A 20,403-nucleotide genomic window follows, 5' to 3' on the forward strand; every position below is an offset into this window, starting at 1 on the left:
CTTTCCTTTTTCATTGTAAACCCAAAAGATGACAACAGCAACCAAAAGGGGAGAATAAAGTCGCCATAAGCCTGCCCAAGCCAAAGTCTAGTCTCTGAAACGGAGGAAAACCAATTACTGTGAGAGGGCATATACGATTAGAGAGTACCTGAAGAACTTGCAGTTTACTGAGGGAATTAAAGAGAAAGGCTTTAGCTTGCTGACTTTGGTCTAAGGAAGGTCTTGTTCTCGGCAAAGGGTTTGATGTCTCATCCTTCTAATAGCCAATAAGCTTTAGGCAATCCCCCCCTTGTCTGATTTGGTGCATGCAGGCTTGGAGCTGAACACGGGCCAAGGAGGTCCACACCAAATCTCTTCAGTTTAGTACAGTACTGTAGCTCAATCTCCCTCTGCTTCCCCTTCTCCCCTTATCACAGTACCTGACTATATCCTCGTTTCCTCACCTTCCTCACAGTACCTTCCTACTGTACGTATATCCTCCTTCCTCACAGTACCTTCCTACTGTACGTATATCCTCCTTCCTCACAGTACCTTCCTCACATTATCTTCCTATATCCTCCTTTCTCACAGTTCCTTCTTATATCCTCCTTTCTCACAGTCAGTGGTGGAAAAAAGTACTCTCATTTCTTACTTAAGTAAAAGTATTAATACTGGTATGAATATAGAAATTCTCCATTACAAGTAATAGCCCGGACTTCAAAATTTGCTTACTAAATGTATGTACTAAACTTAAGTATTGGCATCAAAATGTACTTAAAGTACCAAAAGTAAAAAGTACTCATTTTACGGAATGTCTCGTTCCAAGTTCTCAAATGTATGCAAATCTTTTGAAAATAGCCGATCTACAAGCTCAAAATGAGCGTCGCACCACGACGCATTTTGAGCTTGTAGATCGGCTATTTTCAAATGGCCGAAATATATCCGAATATATGGCTGAAGTAGTTGATGTATGGTTTGTAATACCTAATAATAATCAAAATCTACAAAGTAACTAAAGTTGTCAAATAATTGTAGTGGAGTAAAAGTACAATATTTTCCTCCGAAATGTAGTGGAGTAGAAGTAAAAGTACTAACATTTTACGTACTCAAGTAAAGTACAAATACCTCGAAATTGTACTTAAGTAAATGTACTTAGTTACTTTCCTCCACTGCTCACAGTATCTCCTTCTGCTTTCTGGGTTAACATTCAAAGTCTGATGAAAACAGTCCATGTTTTATTATTTTTTCTCTGTAGATCAATTCGACTGCATGGCCCACAAGGAAAATGTAATCTAGTGTTATGACGTGTGTGCGTGCATGTGTGCGGGTGTGTGTGCAAGTGTATGATTTGTTTTACGCATTTGCAGGATGATGTATCTATGCGTTCACACACACGCACGTATGCGCGCGCACGCACGCACGCACGCACACACAGTGCATTGTGCACCACTTCACCTGTGCTTCAGCCAGTGATAAAGCCTTAAACCTCTCTCTCACACACACACACACACACACACACACACACACACACACACACACACACACACACACACACACACACACACACACACACACACACACACACACACACACACACACACACACACACACACACACACACACACGGTGTGTCTTACCTTGGGGATGAAGCTGATCTCCCATCCGTCAAAGGAATAGTACAAGGGTTGCCACTGCACCTCAACCATGGTCTCCGTGATAGATTTGAAGAGTAAACCATTGGGATTGGACAGATCTGGAACGGTAGCAGAAATGTATCACTGGCCTTCACTGGCCCATCCCATCATAAAACATGACCACGCCATCTCCTTCTCATCACTCCCATCCGCTGGACTACACTCTTCCTTTCTGATCTTGCATCCCTTCTTTCATTCCTTTGTTGTTGTTGTCTTTTTTTCTTTTCTTTTTCCACTCTAAAGCCTGATTTATATTTTGTTGTACGTTGTGTGCGGCAAACAGCCAATATAATATTACTTAGATTTTCACTAGGACACCTTCACGCGATGGGGTTATTTATTTAGGAATTTGTTTAGAGAGGAGAAGAGTGAGTGGTGGCTCTCTATTTGTCATGGCAGACAGAAAGCAAATGTATAAACATTATAGACTTAAACATTTCTTCCAATACATAAACAAATCAATGCATGAAAAATTCCATTATAGCTTGGAACAATTCTCCCAATGGAACTGGATGCTTTATAGATGTAAATTACTATCTGTCAAGTCATCTTTGGAGAAGTTTAAATGTGTATTTCCCTACTTTTGAGAGGAGCTGCTACTGCACTTGATACCGTGAACATTCAGTAATTGAGCTAAATTGATTTAAGTTCAACGTTCAACATACTGTTTCATTAAAAAGGCATTCAAATTCAGAATGTCTGACTGTGTGTGAGGAAAACACATAGCCAAAACTATCTACTAACCTTCTTTTGAAGTACTGAAAGGCTCATGAACCTCAAAATGTAATGAAGAGTTCTGAAAATACAAACTTTTCCCCGGCCATTACCGATGTAATTTTCTGGCAAATCAGTTCCTACATTCCTCGCAATATCACAATCAGTTCATGCTCATGCAGCTCACACATTCCATTAATAAAACTCAAATTTCAGTTTTCTTTTCACACAGCTGTGCCTGTGCTAATCAATCCAAATCATCACATCGTCCATTTCCTGATTCAATTTGGAGAAAGGCCATAAATCACAGCATATCAAAATGCTCCCACCAAGCTTAATTGCCCGAAATTATTGTTATAATTTCAATTAAATTAACTTATCTCTCACCTAGTCGGCAACTGTATGATCTCCAATGAGAGAGTATGGATTAGGTTGACAGAACAAATCAGCTGATGCTTATAAATGGATATTTGCCTTTGAAAATAGATGATAATTCCGGTGTTTGGTTGCATTTTGTGTATTTCTGACTAACACTGAAGTTAATGTTAGAGTCCTGCTTTCGGTGGCTGAGCTGGCATTAATGTCAGACAGGTGGCAGAGGTGCGTAACCTGACTCCGCCAGATGGGGCAGCAGAGAGTACACTGGGTTCCAGCTAGAGGCGGGATCAAGGCATACACAGTGCTGCCTTGATCCCGCCTCTAGCTGCTGCTGATTGGCCAGGCCGTTTTGTGGCCGGGCATCAAGTCTGCCTGAGAGTTCCCAGATGGGAGCAGGAGGGGGGAACCCAGTGTACTCTCTGCTTCCCCATCTGGCGGAGTTAGGTTAAGAGGTGCGTGCACAGGGGACAACAAACAGGTGTTACAAATTGGTATCACACCCCGGAAGCTACAACGCATTCAGCGTTCTCTCACAATCGAGGGTTAGCAGGATGCTGTTTGTTGTGATGATACATCATTAGCATGAGCGCACACTCTTTACCTCTCGCCAGAAACGGTTATATGTCAGGAGCGATGCGAGACAAAGTCACAAATGACATCCGAACAACGGATGCGCGACGGATTACCATGGACAGCGCTCGAGGCTTTAGAGATACGGGGCTTTGAAAGTCCTGTTTTAATGGAGTGTAAATGGGGCTGGATGTAAAGAACCCATAGCTGGTGGGGACGGAGGCGTTGCATAGAGACCGGATCAACGTTTAAAGGTAACACGACCATCTCCACTCTCTTGGGGGGGTACGAACATGTTCGTAGTTGGCTGATGCCGTACCCTAGCCGGGGGGGTCCGAATATGTTCGGGGATGGCGCAGAAAGAATAATAAAATTTCTTCTCAACCCGCAAACTTGACGTGAAAGAAAAATGGCCGCCGTATGAATATAGTCAATTGGTACAGTAGGCCTACTAGTGCAGGGTTCCACGAAACAGCCCTTTGGAGCTTGTTAGTGCAGTGCACATTTAACCACTTTTTTGGCCTGGGGTCTCCCAGGGGTCTTTAAACTGCCTCTACACTGAATCTCTTCACCAAAAACAGCTGCTATATTTCTGCTGAATGTTTGCCCATCATGACATGCCCAGTGAGACTAGAGCTCAAGTGGTTAAGAGCAGAGACACATGAGCAGAACATGAGCCAGTCGGAGAGGTGCATGGTTCCATCCTGCAGCCTATTCAATTATTGAATGTTTCACTAGCTATCCAAACCCCCATGGAAAAGTGTATGTGCCAAGACAACCAAAACACACTCGTTCTCTCTCTCTCACACACACACACACACACACACACACGCACGCACGCACGCACGCGCACACATACACGCACGCACACGTACACGCACACAAGACACTCACAGGTGGCCATGATGATGCTGGCTGGTACACTGATGGTGTTGTTGATGACAGCAAAGACATTGATGTTGTACTCCATGCCGGCCACCAGTTCAGAAATGGTGCAGGAGGTGACGTTCCCTGGGACCCTAATCTCCAGCTGCACACCTGAGAGAGAGAGAGAGAGCGAGAGAGAGAGAGAGAGAGAGAGAGAGAGAGAGAGAGAGAGAGAGAGAGAGAGAGAGAGAGAGAGAGAGAGAGAGAGAGAGAGAGAGAGAGAACATTAGAGAGAGAGAGAGAGAGAGAGAGAGAGAGAGAGAGAACATTAGAGAGAGAGAGAGAGAGAGAGAGAGAGAGAGAGAGAGAGACAGACAGAGACAGAGACAGAGACAGAGACAGAGAGAGAGAGAGAGAGAGAGAGAGAGAGAGAGAGAGAGAGAGAGAGAGAGAGAGAGAGAGAGAGAGAGAACATTAGAGACAGACATACAGACAGACAGACAGACAGACAGACAGACAGACAGACAGACAGACAGACAGACAGACAGACAGACAGCTCTTTGCACCGACCTCCTTGGCTGCTGGGGGTGTAGGTCACTAGGAAATCCGTGAGCACCACTGACCCCTCCCACTCCAGGTCAATGGTACGTTCCGACGCTCCACGTACTCTCAGGTTCATGGCAGGTGCAACTGTTGAGAGAGAGAGGGGGAGATGAGGTTTGTTTTAAAAAGATTTATACTGTTGCTGTCGGGCAGAAACATCATTGTCTTAACTGTTTAGGTCCTTTTCCGATTTTCGGTGAGAGGCGTGCGTTTATTTTTGACGTGCAGAGACGTTGAGGGGAGATTACGCGATGGGCGCGGTCCCGTGAAATTGTCGCACGCGTGCTCGTTCCGTGCACACTCCCGCGGGCGACTATAGACTTGGACTGTGTGTTGGGGTGATCTTTTTTTACACGCTACGTGTCCCACGCCGCTCATGAGCAGACCTGCGTCACTCGCTCCCCGTCTGAAAGGACCTTTTGTGTGTTTTTTTTCTTTTTTAATGAATGCCCTGGCCTACTTGATCATACGACACCGTCACACCAATGTATCAAAAGTAGCAGATGCTCCTAGACACCCTAGCTGATCTAGGCATCGGCGGGACGGCGCTGAAGTGGTTCTCCTCCTACCTCTCTGACCGGACTTACCAGGTTTCTTGGAAAGGTTTGCTATCATTCCCCCGCACCCTCCAAACTGGGGTCCCACAGGGATCTGTACTTGGTCCCCTCCTCTTCTCACTGTACACTAAATCCCTCGGCACCATCATCTCTGCTCACAATATATCCTATCACTGCTATGCCGATGACACACAACTGTTTCTATCCTTCCCCCCCTCTGCCACCCAGGTAGAAGAACGCATCACTGCATGCCTGGCTGACATCTCACAGTGGATGTCTTCCAACCACCTCAAGCTGAACCCAGACAAGACTGAGCTTCTGTTCTTCCCAGCTAAGTCCTGCCCTATGCGGGAGCTAACTATCTCCGTAGACAACGCCCTGGTAAAGTCTGTCCCGACAGCCAGGAACCTTGGTGTTGTCCTGGACAGTCAGCTCTCGTTCAAAACACACATCACAGCTGTCACTAGATCCTGTAGGTTTACACTCTACAACATACGACGAATTAGACCGTTCCTCACCCAGGAGTCAGCCCAGCTCCTAATCCAGACAACAGTCTTGTCAAAACTTGACTATTGTAACTCCCTCCTTACTGGCCTACCGGCATGTGCACTTAAGCCCCTCCAACTGATCCAAAATGCCGCAGCCCGCTTGGTCTTCAACCAGCCAAAATTCTCACACGTCACCCCCCTTCTCCGCTCCCTCCATTGGCTCCCGGTCGCTGCCCGCACAGAATACAAAACTCTGATGCTGGCATTCAAAGCAACCAAAGGCATGGCCCCCCCATATCTCACAAGTATGATCGTACCCTACAAACCCTCCCGCGCACTCAGATCAGCCAACGCAGGGAAGCTGGAGGTACCTTCACTAAAAACGCCGGGACAACGCTCCACACGTCCCAAACTCTTCTCCCTTCTGGCTCCAAAACTATGGAATGCACTTCCCATCACAGTCAGAACTGCAGCCTCACTCCCAATCTTCCGCCGTAGTCTGAAAACCCACCTCTTCAGACTCCACCATGGCCCGTAGCACTTGCCCTAGCCTAGCCCCTTAGATAGCACATTATGTAGACTTAGATAGTATTTTAAACAGACTTATAGCTTGTTACGTAGACAGCTCTAGAATTGCACTTTATGTAGTCATAGCACTTTATAGTACACATGTATAATATATTATATAGTATAGTATGTATAGTTTACATAGATACTCCACTGTTACGTTCTTAGTCTACGCATGATTCATGATAACTACTTTTTATATATGTGATGTATGCCATGCTTTTGTTATTGCTTAATGTAAGTCGCTCTGGATTAAGAGCGTCTGCTAAATGACTAAATTGTAAATTGTAGCAGATCTACAAGCTCGAAACGTGGCGCGAAGCGACACGTTTCGAGCTTGTCGATCTAATACTTTTTCTGTTTTTTTATTTGAATCCTGAAATGTCACAGTTTTGGACATATGTTTCCACGTATTCGTAAACACGTATTGGAACGGAATGGGGAAATGTAATGAATAATATGCACCACTTCTCTCAGTTTCACTGAATAATTAAATCACAACACGCTAGTAATTACAAAGCAAATGTTTAGCCAGTGCCGGTAGTGCTGAACTATGAATCGCAGGCTCCATGTGGTGTTACTGAAAGCATACCTACTTTGGTTTTCAAATGGTGTGCGCCCAAGGCACACCAAAGGGCACGGAAAAGATTCAAGGCCCACCTGTATTCATATCTGTGTTAAATAGCCTCTATAACAAGTCATATCACCTTTATCCTTCTGTAAGCTCACAACATGTGGCAGTCGAAAATAATTAACACAAATCAAATTCATACATAAATAAATATGTTTTTGCCCGTAATCAAATGCATACAATAGCGACGGCCGATTGAAAGCATATATAGCTTTTTCTCACAAATTATTGACTTGAATGAATGTGTGGGCATTGGTTGTTACAAAATCTCGAGGCACAACTGGATGTGTCTCTCTCTTCTTCTCTGTTTGTGTTCGGTGTGCATCCATCCTCGCAACACGTTGTGACATTGTAGATCAGACCCAAAAAACGTAAGAATGTGCATGGCCTTTGGCCAGACGGAGATAACAGCTTCCTACAGTACAGGAAAAATATCTACAAGAAATCGGAAGTGAAGAAATTCATAATTCATAATATTCAGAGGAGAAATAATAACGCAAAGGGAACAAATACCAAGGAGGTATACCCTCCATGAGCCACAGGTTTATGCACACAGAACAGAACAGAACAGAACACTAAACCCCTTGGTGGCTTGTCGAGAGCTCAGCTCTCTCTAACTCCGGGAAGAGAGAGTGAATGGTGCGTGCGTGTGCATCCCATCCTGTGAAGGAGTCAGTCAGTCCCCGTGTGGCAACGGCAGGTTGCACGCGAACAAGGAGAGCCATTGGCATTCACACAGGGCAACATGGCAGGCGCCAAACCATAAAACCTAAGAGGCTGCGCTGAATGTAAAACAGAGGGGTGTGGGGGGGGGGAGGGCTGCATAAACATGAGTGAAACAGCTCACAGTCTGTCTGTCTCTGCCAGGCCCCCCCCCCACCCCCCACCCCCCTTCTCATTTCCCTTCATCTGACACAGATAACGGAGCAGGAGAGATATGGGTGTGAGGAAACAGGTGGAAGAGCTAGGGGGAGAAGACGCAGGGCTTTGGGGATGGAGAGAAGGGGAGATAGAGAGCTAGGGGGAGAAGACGCAGGGCTTTGGGGATGGAGAGAAGGGGAGATAGAGAGCTAGGGGGAGAAGAAGCAGGGCTTTGGGGATGGAGAGAAGGGGAGATATAGAGACGCACAGGGAGGAGGAATCTGCACGGAAACAGAGGGAGAGGAAGACAGCACGAGACGAGACATCTGTGGTGTGGAATTAAATTTGGACGATTGATAGGCCATTAACTCTGATTTAGAGAGGAACAGAGGGCAGAACACAGGGGCAGAGAGTAAGCACGCGCGCGCACACACACACACACACACACACACACACACACACACACACACACACACACACACACACACACACACACACACACACACACACACACACACACACACACACACACACACACACACACACACACACACACACACACAAACACACACACGCACACGCACAAGCACGCACATGTAAGAGACAGAAACATGAAGAAAAGAAGGATGATGGCAGATGGACAAACAGACAGGGACACAGAAAAAGGGACAGGCCTGGGTCTGATCGTGTGATTAACAGGCTCTCGTCTCACTCGTCATCTCCCCCTCTCTGTGATCCAGGGCTCTGTGGCGCAGCGCTAAGCCGTCCCCGGGGAGCGCTTGGATGTTCCAACAGCCGTTTGAGTTACTTCCACGCGCCTTGGACAGATGGGCCCTTAGCCTGCTCACTACCAAAGACTGACCCTGCTGCGGCAGGGGGGGGGGACAGGTAGTCCTGTGGCATTCTTCACCACACTAGATTTATCCTTTACACTGGACTGCTGCCAAATTAACCACATGAACGCGCTCTCATCCCTATTATGGGCATAATCATAATAGGTGAGGATTCAGCTACAATAGATGAACATTCTGTGAAAATAAGCGAACATTTGCCAAGCACATTTGCCAAGCACTTACCCGCCTGAGCTATTTTCAGGCAGGTAGAAGAGAGAGATGTGATATCTGCAGTAGTTGCTCTGTTGATTAAAAATGTATAATCTCCAATGATTTACATTGAAAGGTGAAACAGGTCTCAACTCTCAAGTCATTAATTTAGTACATACATGTAAACACAACAAAGATTATATTTCTATTCTTTTATCAAAAAATAGAAATAAAATAAATCCATGCAGTCAGGCTTTATAACTTCAACCTTGCAATGTATGGCGTTGAGAAGCTATAGTTATATTATAAATTTTTTTATCAAAGGAGAATTTATCTTGCCAATTATTAGAGTAACATCACACCCAACTCTACCAGTACATAGTTTCCTTTAATTTCTTGCTTTAGTTTTTCAACTAAAGTAGTCACTGCAGCTCAGTAAATTCAATAAAATGACTCAGTATAGCTGTGGATATTATTCACTCATGTAATGTTTTACGCCGCGTTCAAAAAATTCAATATCAAGAGGTTTCTTTGTGTTGTAATAGTGCTGAAATGTCTCAAAGTGCTCAAACTTCAACTGAGATTGAATTGGCCCATTGATCTGACATACTGTAGTTACAGTATGGGTACCTGAACATGTACTGTATGGCCATTCCACTGCTGAGATGAAGAGACATATTGATCCGAGGCCTCTGTCTAAAGATGACTTGCCAAAGGTTATTCATATGGTTCTACACCAATGCTTTGTTGCTGCATAATCAATGTGCTTTAACCCATTTTTGGCGGGAACCCCTTTTGGTGTTAGCATTATGTTATGCTTTAGCTATTGAAAAATAGCAGATCTACAAGCTCATAGCGCGCCACCGAGTGGCGCGCTACGAGCTTGTAGGTCTGCTATTTTTGAAAAATCGAAGAACCACTGACATAGAAACATAGCTTTTTCAGAAAACTGTCAGGATGTAGAAGACATTTTTAGAATCTGATCTCAGGTCAGAATGGGATAATACACTCCTACCCCCACTTGCTTTGCATACTGTAAGTGCTGGTGCTAAAAATGACTTGAGCATGCACTTGTTTCTGTTGGCTTTATATACACTAGGACCAGTGAAGACAGAACAGGTGAGATTAACCCATTTTGACCTGAGATCAGATTCTATAAATGTCTTCTACATCCTGAGTTTTCTGAAAAAGCTATGTTTCTATGTCAGTCGTTCTTCGTTTAAAAAAAAAATAGCAGACCTACAAGCTCGTAGCGCGCCACTCGGTGGCGCGCTATGAGCTTGTAGATCTGCTATTTTTCAATAGCTAAAGCATAACATAATGCTAACACCAAAAGGGGTTTCCGCCCAAAATGGGTTAAAGCTCTGGATAATCACACTTTTCTAATTTAACCTCTATTTAACCACTTTAAGCCTGCTGTCCCAAATTTGGGCAATTATAAATGAGGGAAAAAAAACATAAATATTGTTTGAAATTGTTGTCATAAATAGCAGATGTACAAGCTCACAGCATGGAAAGCAACGACTTGTTTTGAGCTTGTTAAGATCGGATGTAAGATTTTCTGTATTTTCAGTATAGTTTTATTTATTGGCTTTATACAGTGGAGGAAATAATTCTTTGCTATCTTGCAGATGTTTCAGTTTGCCCACTGACAAAGAAATAAATGGTCTGTGGTAGGTTTATTTTATTAACAGTGAGAGAAAATATAAAACAAAAAAGAAAATCCTGAAAATGACACCATAATTAGAAAAGTTATGAATTGTTTTGACTTGATTATTTGCAAAGCAGCAAGCCTTATACTTGGTGGAGCAAGCCAGCACAGAGGACACAGACATCATGTCTTGTAGTTAGTCACCAGTTTGCACACATCTCAGGATGGATTTGTGCTTCAAAATGCGAAACACAAAATGAATAAATGAATCGCCCTGGTACTATAGTCTGGTACTCAAGACCTCTCCCCATGGGGTATAATGAGATCAGCCCAGAACTACATGGTGGGAACTTGTTAATGATCTCAAGCTGGGACCACAGTCACCCAGAAAACCATTGGTAACACATTACCAACGTAATGGATTAAAATCCTGCAGTGCCTGCTAGGTCTCTCTGCTCAAGAAGGCACATAAACATTATACAGACCCGTCCAAAGTTTGTCAATGGATCCCTCAGTGATTCAGAGAAGTGATGTGGTCCAAAATCCATTTGGCATCAACTCCACTCGCCATATTTGGAGGAAGAGAGATGACTGTATAACCCCAAGAACACCATCCATGAAGCGTGGAGGTCGAAATGCTTTGGGGGTGTTTCGCTGATAAAGGGACAGGATGACTTCAGCTGAGGGGAGGATAGACGGTAGCCTGGCTAATAAGCCAGACTCAAATCACACTGTCGTGTGGTATTTGAGTCTGGAGATGCTGTGTATGGATCTTGTTTCCCGGGGGGCGGGTTCAAACATTTTCTCTTTGACGCAATTGACAGTAGTGTCAGTCAAAGGTCTCAAGCATTGAACGTCACTGTACCAAAGCCCGCCCATATTGCATACCGTGTCCCGATTGGCCACTCCAGTTCTCTGGTGTAGGAAATGGGCGTACAATTGAGCCTCTCCAGACCGTAATCCGCCGGCAGGCAATTTTGTTTTGCCAGCGGCTGATTCGGTCTGGCTCATTAGCCAGGCTAGATAGACGGAGCCATGTACCGTGAAATCCATCCCTCAGCTAGGAAATTCAAAAAAAGTGGTTGTGGATGGGTCGATGACGATGACCCAAAACATAGGACCACAGCGACAAAGGCCTGGCTCAAGAAGAAGCACATTAAGGACATGGAGTGGCCAGACATTAATCCCATACAGTACATGTAGGACATCTGTGGAGGGAGCTGAAGCTTTGAGTTGCCAAGGGACAGCCTTGAAACCTGAGGAGCTGAAGCTTTGAGTTGCCAAGGGACAGCCTTGAAACCTGAGGAGCTGAAGCTTTGAGTTGCCAAGGGACAGCCTTGAAACCTGAGGAGCTGAAGCTTTGAGTTGCCAAGGGACAGCCTTGAAACCTGAGGAGCTGAAGCTTTGAGTTGCCAAGGGACAGCCTTGAAACCTGAGGAGCTGAAGCTTTGAGTTGCCAAGGGACAGCCTTGAAACCTGAGGAGCTGAAGCTTTGAGTTGCCAAGGGACAGCCTTGAAACCTGAGGAGCTGAAGCTTTGAGTTGCCAAGGGACAGCCTTGAAACCTGAGGAGCTGAAGCTTTGAGTTGCCAAGGGACAGCCTTGAAACCTGAGGAGCTGAAGCTTTGAGTTGCCAAGGGACAGCCTTGAAACCTGAGGAGCTGAAGCTTTGAGTTGCCAAGGGACAGCCTTGAAACCTGAGGAGCTGAAGCTTTGAGTTGCCAAGGGACAGCCTTGAAACCTGAGGAGCTGAAGCTTTGAGTTGCCAAGGGACAGCCTTGAAGCTTTGAGTTGCCAAGGGACAGCCTTGAAACCTTGAGGATTCAAGGGACAGCCTTGAAGCTTTGAGTTGCCAAGGGACAGCCTTGAAACCTTGAGGATTCGGAGAGGATCTGCAAAGAGGAGTGAACCTAAATCCCCCCTGAGATGTACGCACACCTGGGGACCAACTACAAGAAACGTCTCACCTCTGTGATTGTTAACAAGGGTACTAAGTCATGTTTCTCTAAAGGGGGATCAAATACTTATTTCACACACACGTACATGCTAATGAATTTGTATCTTTTATATAAATGCGATTTTCGGGATTTTTGATATTCTGACTATGATAAACATACCATTAAAATGAATGGTATGTTTTATTTTGTCAGTGGGAAACCGCAATCGACAAGGGACCAAATATATATATATATGTTTTCACTGTAAATACTGCACCAATGAAAAGTATTAAAGTAAGTAAAAAGTAATACATTTTTGAACAGATCCATTAGAACACATGTTATTTGTAACTGCCCGTGACACTTAGTGTTTAACTTAACTTTAATTGTTATTTTCGTTACTTATGTGGTTAACCTTTAATTTGACATTTCCTGTAATTTGGTTCCCCTTTTACTTTGGAACTTCCTGTCACCGCATCGACACGCACATAAGTCTGTTCACTTCACTCACCTGATCATTCACACACAAACAGTGACACAGTGACAGGGGAGAGAGCAGTGTATGTTTGAAAGTAGCAGCGCCAGACGGTATGTTTTATTTTGTTTGCAGCATTCATGTTCATACTAATTGTGTAATGTTGAAAACCTGCTAGATGATGTGTAGCGTTGGTCGACCGTTAAGTGAACCTGTCCATATTGTCCACAGTGTCTGCTTTGCTGGGACAGTGACCGATGTGCCAAATACCTGCATCTAATTATCCCTTAATCGTTTGGTGATGTTTGAAGTCTAAGGTGGCTTTCTACCTAACCCTTAGCCCCTCGATTATGGCGGAGTGAGGTACATATTGTTTCTTTGTTTTGTTTTGGTTCTCTTTCATGATTTACGTTGGGCTTAATTGTATTTTGGTTTGATTGTTTTGGTTTGGCATGATGCATTTATTCTTGTTTATTGAAATGTTCTACTGAATCACTGAATTATAATCAACTATAAATTAACTATTTTATTGTTGAATTGTAGCCTATTAGGTGATTGATTTAAATGCACTACTTTTATTGTTGTATGAACTATGAAATGTTTGTAAGAGTATTTATTTTCTATTTTCATAGTTTTCACGGTGTTCGATCCATGCTGCAAAAGGAAAAATAAAAACACCCGTTGAGACCATCCACTTTCATTCTTTATCATCGAGGGCGCTTACATTATTTTCTTTTCTTTTCTTTTTGCCAGTAATGATTTTAGGCATACAAGGTTAGGTCTGAAATTTTCTCGCCCCCCTAGTGGCGAAAAGTAAAACTTCTGGGAACTCAGTTATATTGATTCAGATGTTTCTGCATGTTATTATGATTTATTCTTCAGAATGGTTATGGCTGTCCTGGTGCTTTTGTCAGAAAAAGCAGGAGAATGCAGAGAGACAGGAAACCAAAGCGCAAACAAAGGATGGACATGCAAGACATGACGGGAGTCAGATTCAAACTCAGCTTACGAGGAGCATATGTGACAGTTTCTGACCGAGGCTAAGTCATTGAATTTTTTTTAATTTAGTTTTATCATGTCATATGAAAGTAGGGAATCATAGCTTCAAATTGGCATATTGGTTGTTCAGTTTAAACCACCAGCTTTGGAGATATGGCTTATAGAGTAATGTCTTGCAGAAAACAGCCAATTGAGAAAACAGGCCTGAAAGGTTCACTTCTGTGGTCTCTAACATTACACCTAGCTATGTTTAAGCATTCATTTTATTTCATATTTACATGTCGAGTATGTGAAGAGTCTGCCTGTGCTATTATCTCATTTTGGATACAAAATAAATAAGAAATTAGTTTTTTCTCCTCTCCTGAACAGAACTTTGCCGCCATGACACGACATGTCTCTGTATCAAAAAGAGTCACATTATGGTCTGAGCAGCGACTGGCTGAGCCACCACCAGCCACCCCACTGATTCTCATTCTAACGGGGCAACTTGCTGAAGGTTATTCAGGAATCTCGCCTGCGGTTTTATAAGCTCTCATTAGTTCTAATCAGTATGCCATCATACTGTAGATGATCCATCTGCCGATATCCGCTGAACCTGGAGGCTCAGAGGTAAATCTGAATACTAATCCAGGCTCTGTCCCAGGACGGTGGCGTTGCACACCCCAAAATAGCAGACCTGTACGACCCCCCCAACATGTCTTTTCTTTTCTTTTTATTCCCCGGTTCGGCACAGGTTTTTCAACTGCCCCTAGCAGCCTAACGGTAAGGCAGACCAGAATTGGAGTCGATGTATTGGATGCAGCTCAAAGTGAACTTTACTCAGCTATCTAGTTTGTCGCTGTCCAACATTCCTAGCCTGTGTTATTAAAGAAGAACGGGCAACAATGGAGAAAATTGGCTAAAGTGGCCGTTTTCAACACATTTTGCCATTATCTCTGGAACGGAAAGTCCAATCTGCTCAGTTCAAAGCTTGTTGTGTGACTTTGAGGACATTCTGGATCCAAGGGCCCTCATTGACTCAGGGCCTCTGTGCACGTGCACGTGCACACTTGGCACAAACCATAATTCGTCCATGGTACGAGTTCACGAGTTCAGACACGTTGTGATCTTGTAGGTCTGCTGGTTTTGAAAAGTGTCAAGTGACAAACATCATGAATCAGGCTTGTAGAAACGCTGAATCTCTGCTGAATCCAATTTCACTCTCAATTTACTTAACTAATTGACCAAAATGAGCTGGAGATAAATTTAATTTGACGATAAAACATTTTGAACAATGGGGTATAATAAATCTTATACAAAAAACTAAACCTTGTTTACATAGTATGTAGCATATCGTGTTTGCTTAACACTCCGATTGCCCAGGGTTATTTAATCCATTAAATCATAGCGCCCAGCAATTTATAGCAGCGGAGCACTTTTACCGACGGACCGGATGTTATCGCGGATGTGGATGTACATAGCAGCTAAATGTAGCCAAAACACTCAACGGGAGGTATGATTAAATCTAACGCGACTAGCGACGGGACCGCGATGGGCCGTCTAACACATGATCGTTTCTTAGAATTGGACGGGATGATTTAGATCAAGAGTTATTAACGTTTTAAGATTTTTGGTCTCGTCGGCTAAACAGGGGAGGGACATTTTCGATGACGTCGGACTGTTACGCAACATCGAGTATTGCGCAACAGGCGCTCCTAGGCTGTATAGCGATGCGATCGGTTATCTATGATATCAATAATCTTCGTCTTTTGGATAAAACTTCGTCCTGGGCGCTGGGTGTTACTAATTGAAAGGACGGTGAACTTCGTCCTGGGCGATTGGGGTGTTAAAAGGCAGATTGTGGACTTGATACTTTAAAGGTATATTCAGTGATTTGACTTAATTCAAATATCACTTATCTTTTCTTTTTTTCTGGATAATCCTCCCTACTATAGAGTGTGCTGACCATATAAGGAGTTCCTCCCTGTCCCCAGTGAGCCCCTGGGGTCAAAAAACCCTAGTTTCAGTTTTGGTGGCGGGTGGCAAAGCCTCCATCCAATCAGGATGAGAGGGGCCTTCCTCCAATCATGATCGAGTGGGGGCGGGCCTTGGTGCACATGCTGTTGGCCTGTTGCACTTCCCCCCACTGTAGAGCGTGCATGTGCACATTTTGTTACCAGGGCGGACTGGGTGGTTTTCCAAATCACCCAAATCACTGAATGCTCCTTTAAATAACCTTGTTGTTTTTTTCTCTGGCATGGTTTCCCCCAGTCATCAACATCTAACAGCACCTCAGCCACCCGAGTGCACATTACAGCTCATAACATTGCAACACCTCAACGCTTCACCACACTGCTGTTCGCGGGCTTGTTATATGTGCGATATTCTTCACATTTATGCATGAAAACTCAATTAGTCTGTGTTTGTGTGAACTAAGCACATCTGTGGGGGTCGGACATGGAAGCGGAATATAGGAGCCGAGGGGCCGGCGGATATGGTTTCTCACGGCCTGCGTTAGAGGAAGACAAGTAGACAACTATAGCCGGTGGGAGTATCTCAATCAATATATTTGTGCATACAGCCTATAACAAAGATGCTGTAAGGGGAAAGAAATTGTATTTGTTTTAAATAATAGGCCATTTCTATTCAGTGCAGCTGAATGGTTATGGCCATCCTGGTGATTTTGTCAGAAAAAGCAGGATGGTGTAGAGAGACAGGAAACCAAGGGCAAACAAAGGATGGACATGCAAGACATGAGCAAACAAGGAGAGGGACTAGTAGTGGGAGACTGTATCTACAGTAGCCTTTTTGTGATTTATTTCAACATTATTGGCCCTTGCACAGTTGAAACTGGAGGGCACATGTGTTCTCTGTCTGAGAAAGAGCTGTCACTTTGCATTAGCTTTTGCATGTGTTTCTTTATGTGTTGTTGTTTTTGCACATTTTGCACCTTTGTGTGCATATGAGAATATCGGCACGTCGCATGCCATCAAGCTCTTTGCAAGGAAAGTGACAAGATGAACAATCTTGGATGTAGGCCATACACAGACAGCTTGACAGAATTGTTTTCTAAAGGTTATTCTGCTTATTAAGACAGATAGACAGCAAGACAGACAGCTGAGATAAGATTCCCAATTACTACTCGACAATACGGCAATTTTGGAAGTGGAACACTGTCTGTCTGTCTATCAAAAGAAAGATATGAAGAGAGATGGAAGAAACATGCTATTGGTTAAGATTGTTTTGCTTACACCACCCTTTACATAAATAAACCATTTTTTTTAAAAGAACATTTCCTGGCAAGCACTTTTATGATCAGTATTCTTCTTCATTTTCACTTGCTGCTTCCAGACACCTGATATTTCTAGGCTCTAATCAACCTGTCAACATCATGCAGGGTCAGGGACCAAGTTTCATAATGTCAATGATGTGCCCGTGCATGTGTCTGCTGCAAGCTAGCACAGTTTGGATGTGTTAATGTTCGTTTTGAGAAAGCCTGTTCACTTTGAGGCAAAGTCTGTCATATTGACGTGTGTCAGTCCCAGGTATTGATAGAATGGCTCTATCTATAGCCTACCCAGTCGTAAATGTCATTTTTAAAGCCGAGTTAGACTGATCATCGATATAGAGTTCCCCTCGGCACATCTGATGTTGTGTTGACAGCAAGCGGCAATCGAAAGAGTAACAATTCTGTCTCGAACTGAGTGAAGACGTGTAAAGAATTCTGCATCTCACTTTACAGCTGTGATATTTTTTCTTGTACCTGTCCATGTTGTAATTATCCCTGTGAGTGACATGCACACAGACCGAAAATAGGCCACGTCCGGCTACTGGTTTGACACCTCTGAATTATTGCCCATGCCTCCATAAACAATAAAATAAAACACAAGAAAAAAAATGAAATAAAGATGTGGCAGCAAACTCAATCACAACAAAACAGGAATGAACCGGGCATTCTATTGGGGACAGTGTCAAACTTCTACGTTGTACTGTGAATATGCAGCCAAGCTCTGTCAAACTGGATCCTAGGATCATAGTATATTTCATAATGTGCTACAGTATATTATTGGATTCAATGCCGCAATGAGGTTGTAGGGTTTTCAAGGTTTGCTATGTTTAGTGTTTTGTCCTGTCCATGTTAGGTGTATGTAATTTGTTTTGTTTTACTGTTTACATGTACAATAATGTTGTGACATGTATCTGTGTTGGGAGCCCCTCGAAAACGAGATGGTTTCATCTCAAGGGGTCTTTTCCTAATAAAGAAACTTGAATCATCATCCTCGAACCCAGAACCATAATGACATGAGAGAGAGAGAGAGATGAGAGAGAGAGAGAGAGAGAGAGAGAGAGATGTAAATGTCATTTCTCTGAATAGTCACATATAATACGTCAATGTCAAAATGAGACTTTCATAGGCGCTGCTAGGTCTGAGTAGCACCGCCCTTGCACGTCAGAGCAATGGTGCCTTCGCCTGTGAAGATCAAATAACAGTGATTCTCGGCACAGCAGGCGTTCCATTTGCTTATGCATAGTGTGTGGATATACAGTATTGCGGATGAAACATCTCATTTAAATTCATCAGCCTCATTTATTTTTCATTTATTTTATTTTTTTACAGCATCAGAAAATAGGCCACTGTAATTGATACTGTAGCCCCGTGATAATAGAAGACATTTATTCTTGCCATCCAACGAGCCTCTGATTATTGAACTGCTTCATTTTTATAAAATATATCACTCTCTCTCCCACACTGCCTATGTTTGCCTCTAATTGAAAAGACATTTCAGCCTCAGCATAGACATAAAATGAAGAGGCAGAGGAGAGGTCTTTCACCCCCAGACAGTAATATAATTTGTGTTCCTTTATCCGCACATTTCTCTGAACCTCATTAGGGTCTGATTTCTGCGAAATGGAGAGGTAGCTAACATGGCTCAGAAACTGCTTTAGCCGTGGCTAATGTTCTCCTCTGACAAGGAGTGAATTTTGACAAATCCACCCTTCAGCTAGTTACACGTCCACCACTGCTACCATTCAAAGCACAGAGGGGTGTGTTTCTCACGGCTGCACATAAAGTACAGTACAAACAGCATACGGCTTGTGTCTCCTGTTCTCACAGAGGCCAAGGCCTACGTGGACCCAGCTGCTACCGCAGGGAGAGAGCCACCATTAGCTGGGAAATATATTACCAGTCTTGAGTTTTAGCCCGATGATGGTGCACGGTGCGTCCCGTGGGAGCCAAGTGCAGACTGTGCCACCAGCTCTAATGCATAACATTAACTTGAAAATGCAGCTGTGGAAAGGACTGTCTAGCATTAATCGAAATTACACAGACGAGGTTCCACATCTTTCAGCACAGAAATGATGAAAGGGAGGGAAATTGTTTTATAAATATGACGTTTTTTTGCCATTGTGCACTTGCATATGTTTAAAGGTAAGTTAAACAAGCATGCAAAGCAAAGTCATGATGCACACGATTAAACACCCAGGCACTACTCATGTGGCCTAAACCTGGGTCTCAACTCATATTGTGTACAGTCAGCAACTATAGAATAGCAGAGCAACTGCATGAGCAAATAATGAGAAAAGTGTTAAATGTTCACTTTTAAACTTGACAGAATGCAAGCACAACTCAGTCACAACTACTCTATTTAATCCAGCGTAGCGATATTTCAGGTAGACACGGAAGACAGGAGGAGAAAACTATCAGCTCACTCTCCCCATACCCCCGCATTAATTCATTCATTCGTTCGTTCGTTCGTTCGTTTGTTCGTTCGTTCGTTCGTTCATTCATTCATTCATCCATTCAGCGTTCAACTCACTCAGCTCCTTCCCAAGCTTCCAAATACGCCCACAATCTTAGGGGGTCTATTTAAGCAGATCTCTGTTCAGATGTCAAGTTCAGCATTGGACAGAGCTCCATTCCTGCTGCTGTTTGTTTTCAAACTCCCTCCACCTCCCCAGCCTCCTCCTCCATTTAAGTAAATGTATAATTCTGTGTATGGTAGGTTATATCTGTGTATCTTAAAGGGATTTAAGATAAAAGTGCTCAATAATGTTTGTTTATGTGAATTGTATGTTCTGTGTACTGTATAATAATTTACACCCTTGAAGGGTTACAATATTGATGCATAACTCCGTATCTTATGCTCTGCTTCTGGGAGTTTTGTGATCTCAGATTCTGTGTCATGCTTACGAAGGTAATCTGTAATATCACAGCAGCAGCATTACACTGCCAAACTGAATACAATATCATTGCAATAAATGGTTCATCCTGAGCTGAAGTCTAACTGAACCGGGTGCACGGCTCAGAAGAGTTAATCAAAACAGAAGAATGTCAGCATTCATCAGTTGCGATGCATCGTTCGACACTTGACCCTTTGTTCAAACTAAAGTCTTTGTTCTCATCCTTTT

The 20,403-nt window shown here is 43.5% G+C and overlaps 1 protein-coding gene across 1 annotated transcript in view; it reads right to left on the reverse strand.

Moving 5' to 3' along the window:
* tnr (tenascin R (restrictin, janusin)) overlaps positions 1-20,403 on the reverse strand; it is a 325,579-nt gene that overhangs the window by 120,462 nt on the left and 184,714 nt on the right. Inside the window, exons 9-11 of the mRNA XM_079529713.1 lie at positions 4,773-4,892; positions 4,230-4,373; positions 1,617-1,732 (exon numbers count right to left, since the gene is read on the reverse strand). Coding sequence (XP_079385839.1) covers positions 1,617-1,732; positions 4,230-4,373; positions 4,773-4,892 — 380 coding nt within the window. The remainder of the gene's footprint in view (positions 1-1,616; positions 1,733-4,229; positions 4,374-4,772; positions 4,893-20,403) is intronic.

This window comes from Electrona antarctica, assembly GCF_951216825.1.
Source record: "Electrona antarctica genome assembly, chromosome: 19".
Taxonomy (NCBI): Eukaryota; Metazoa; Chordata; class Actinopteri; order Myctophiformes; family Myctophidae; genus Electrona; species Electrona antarctica.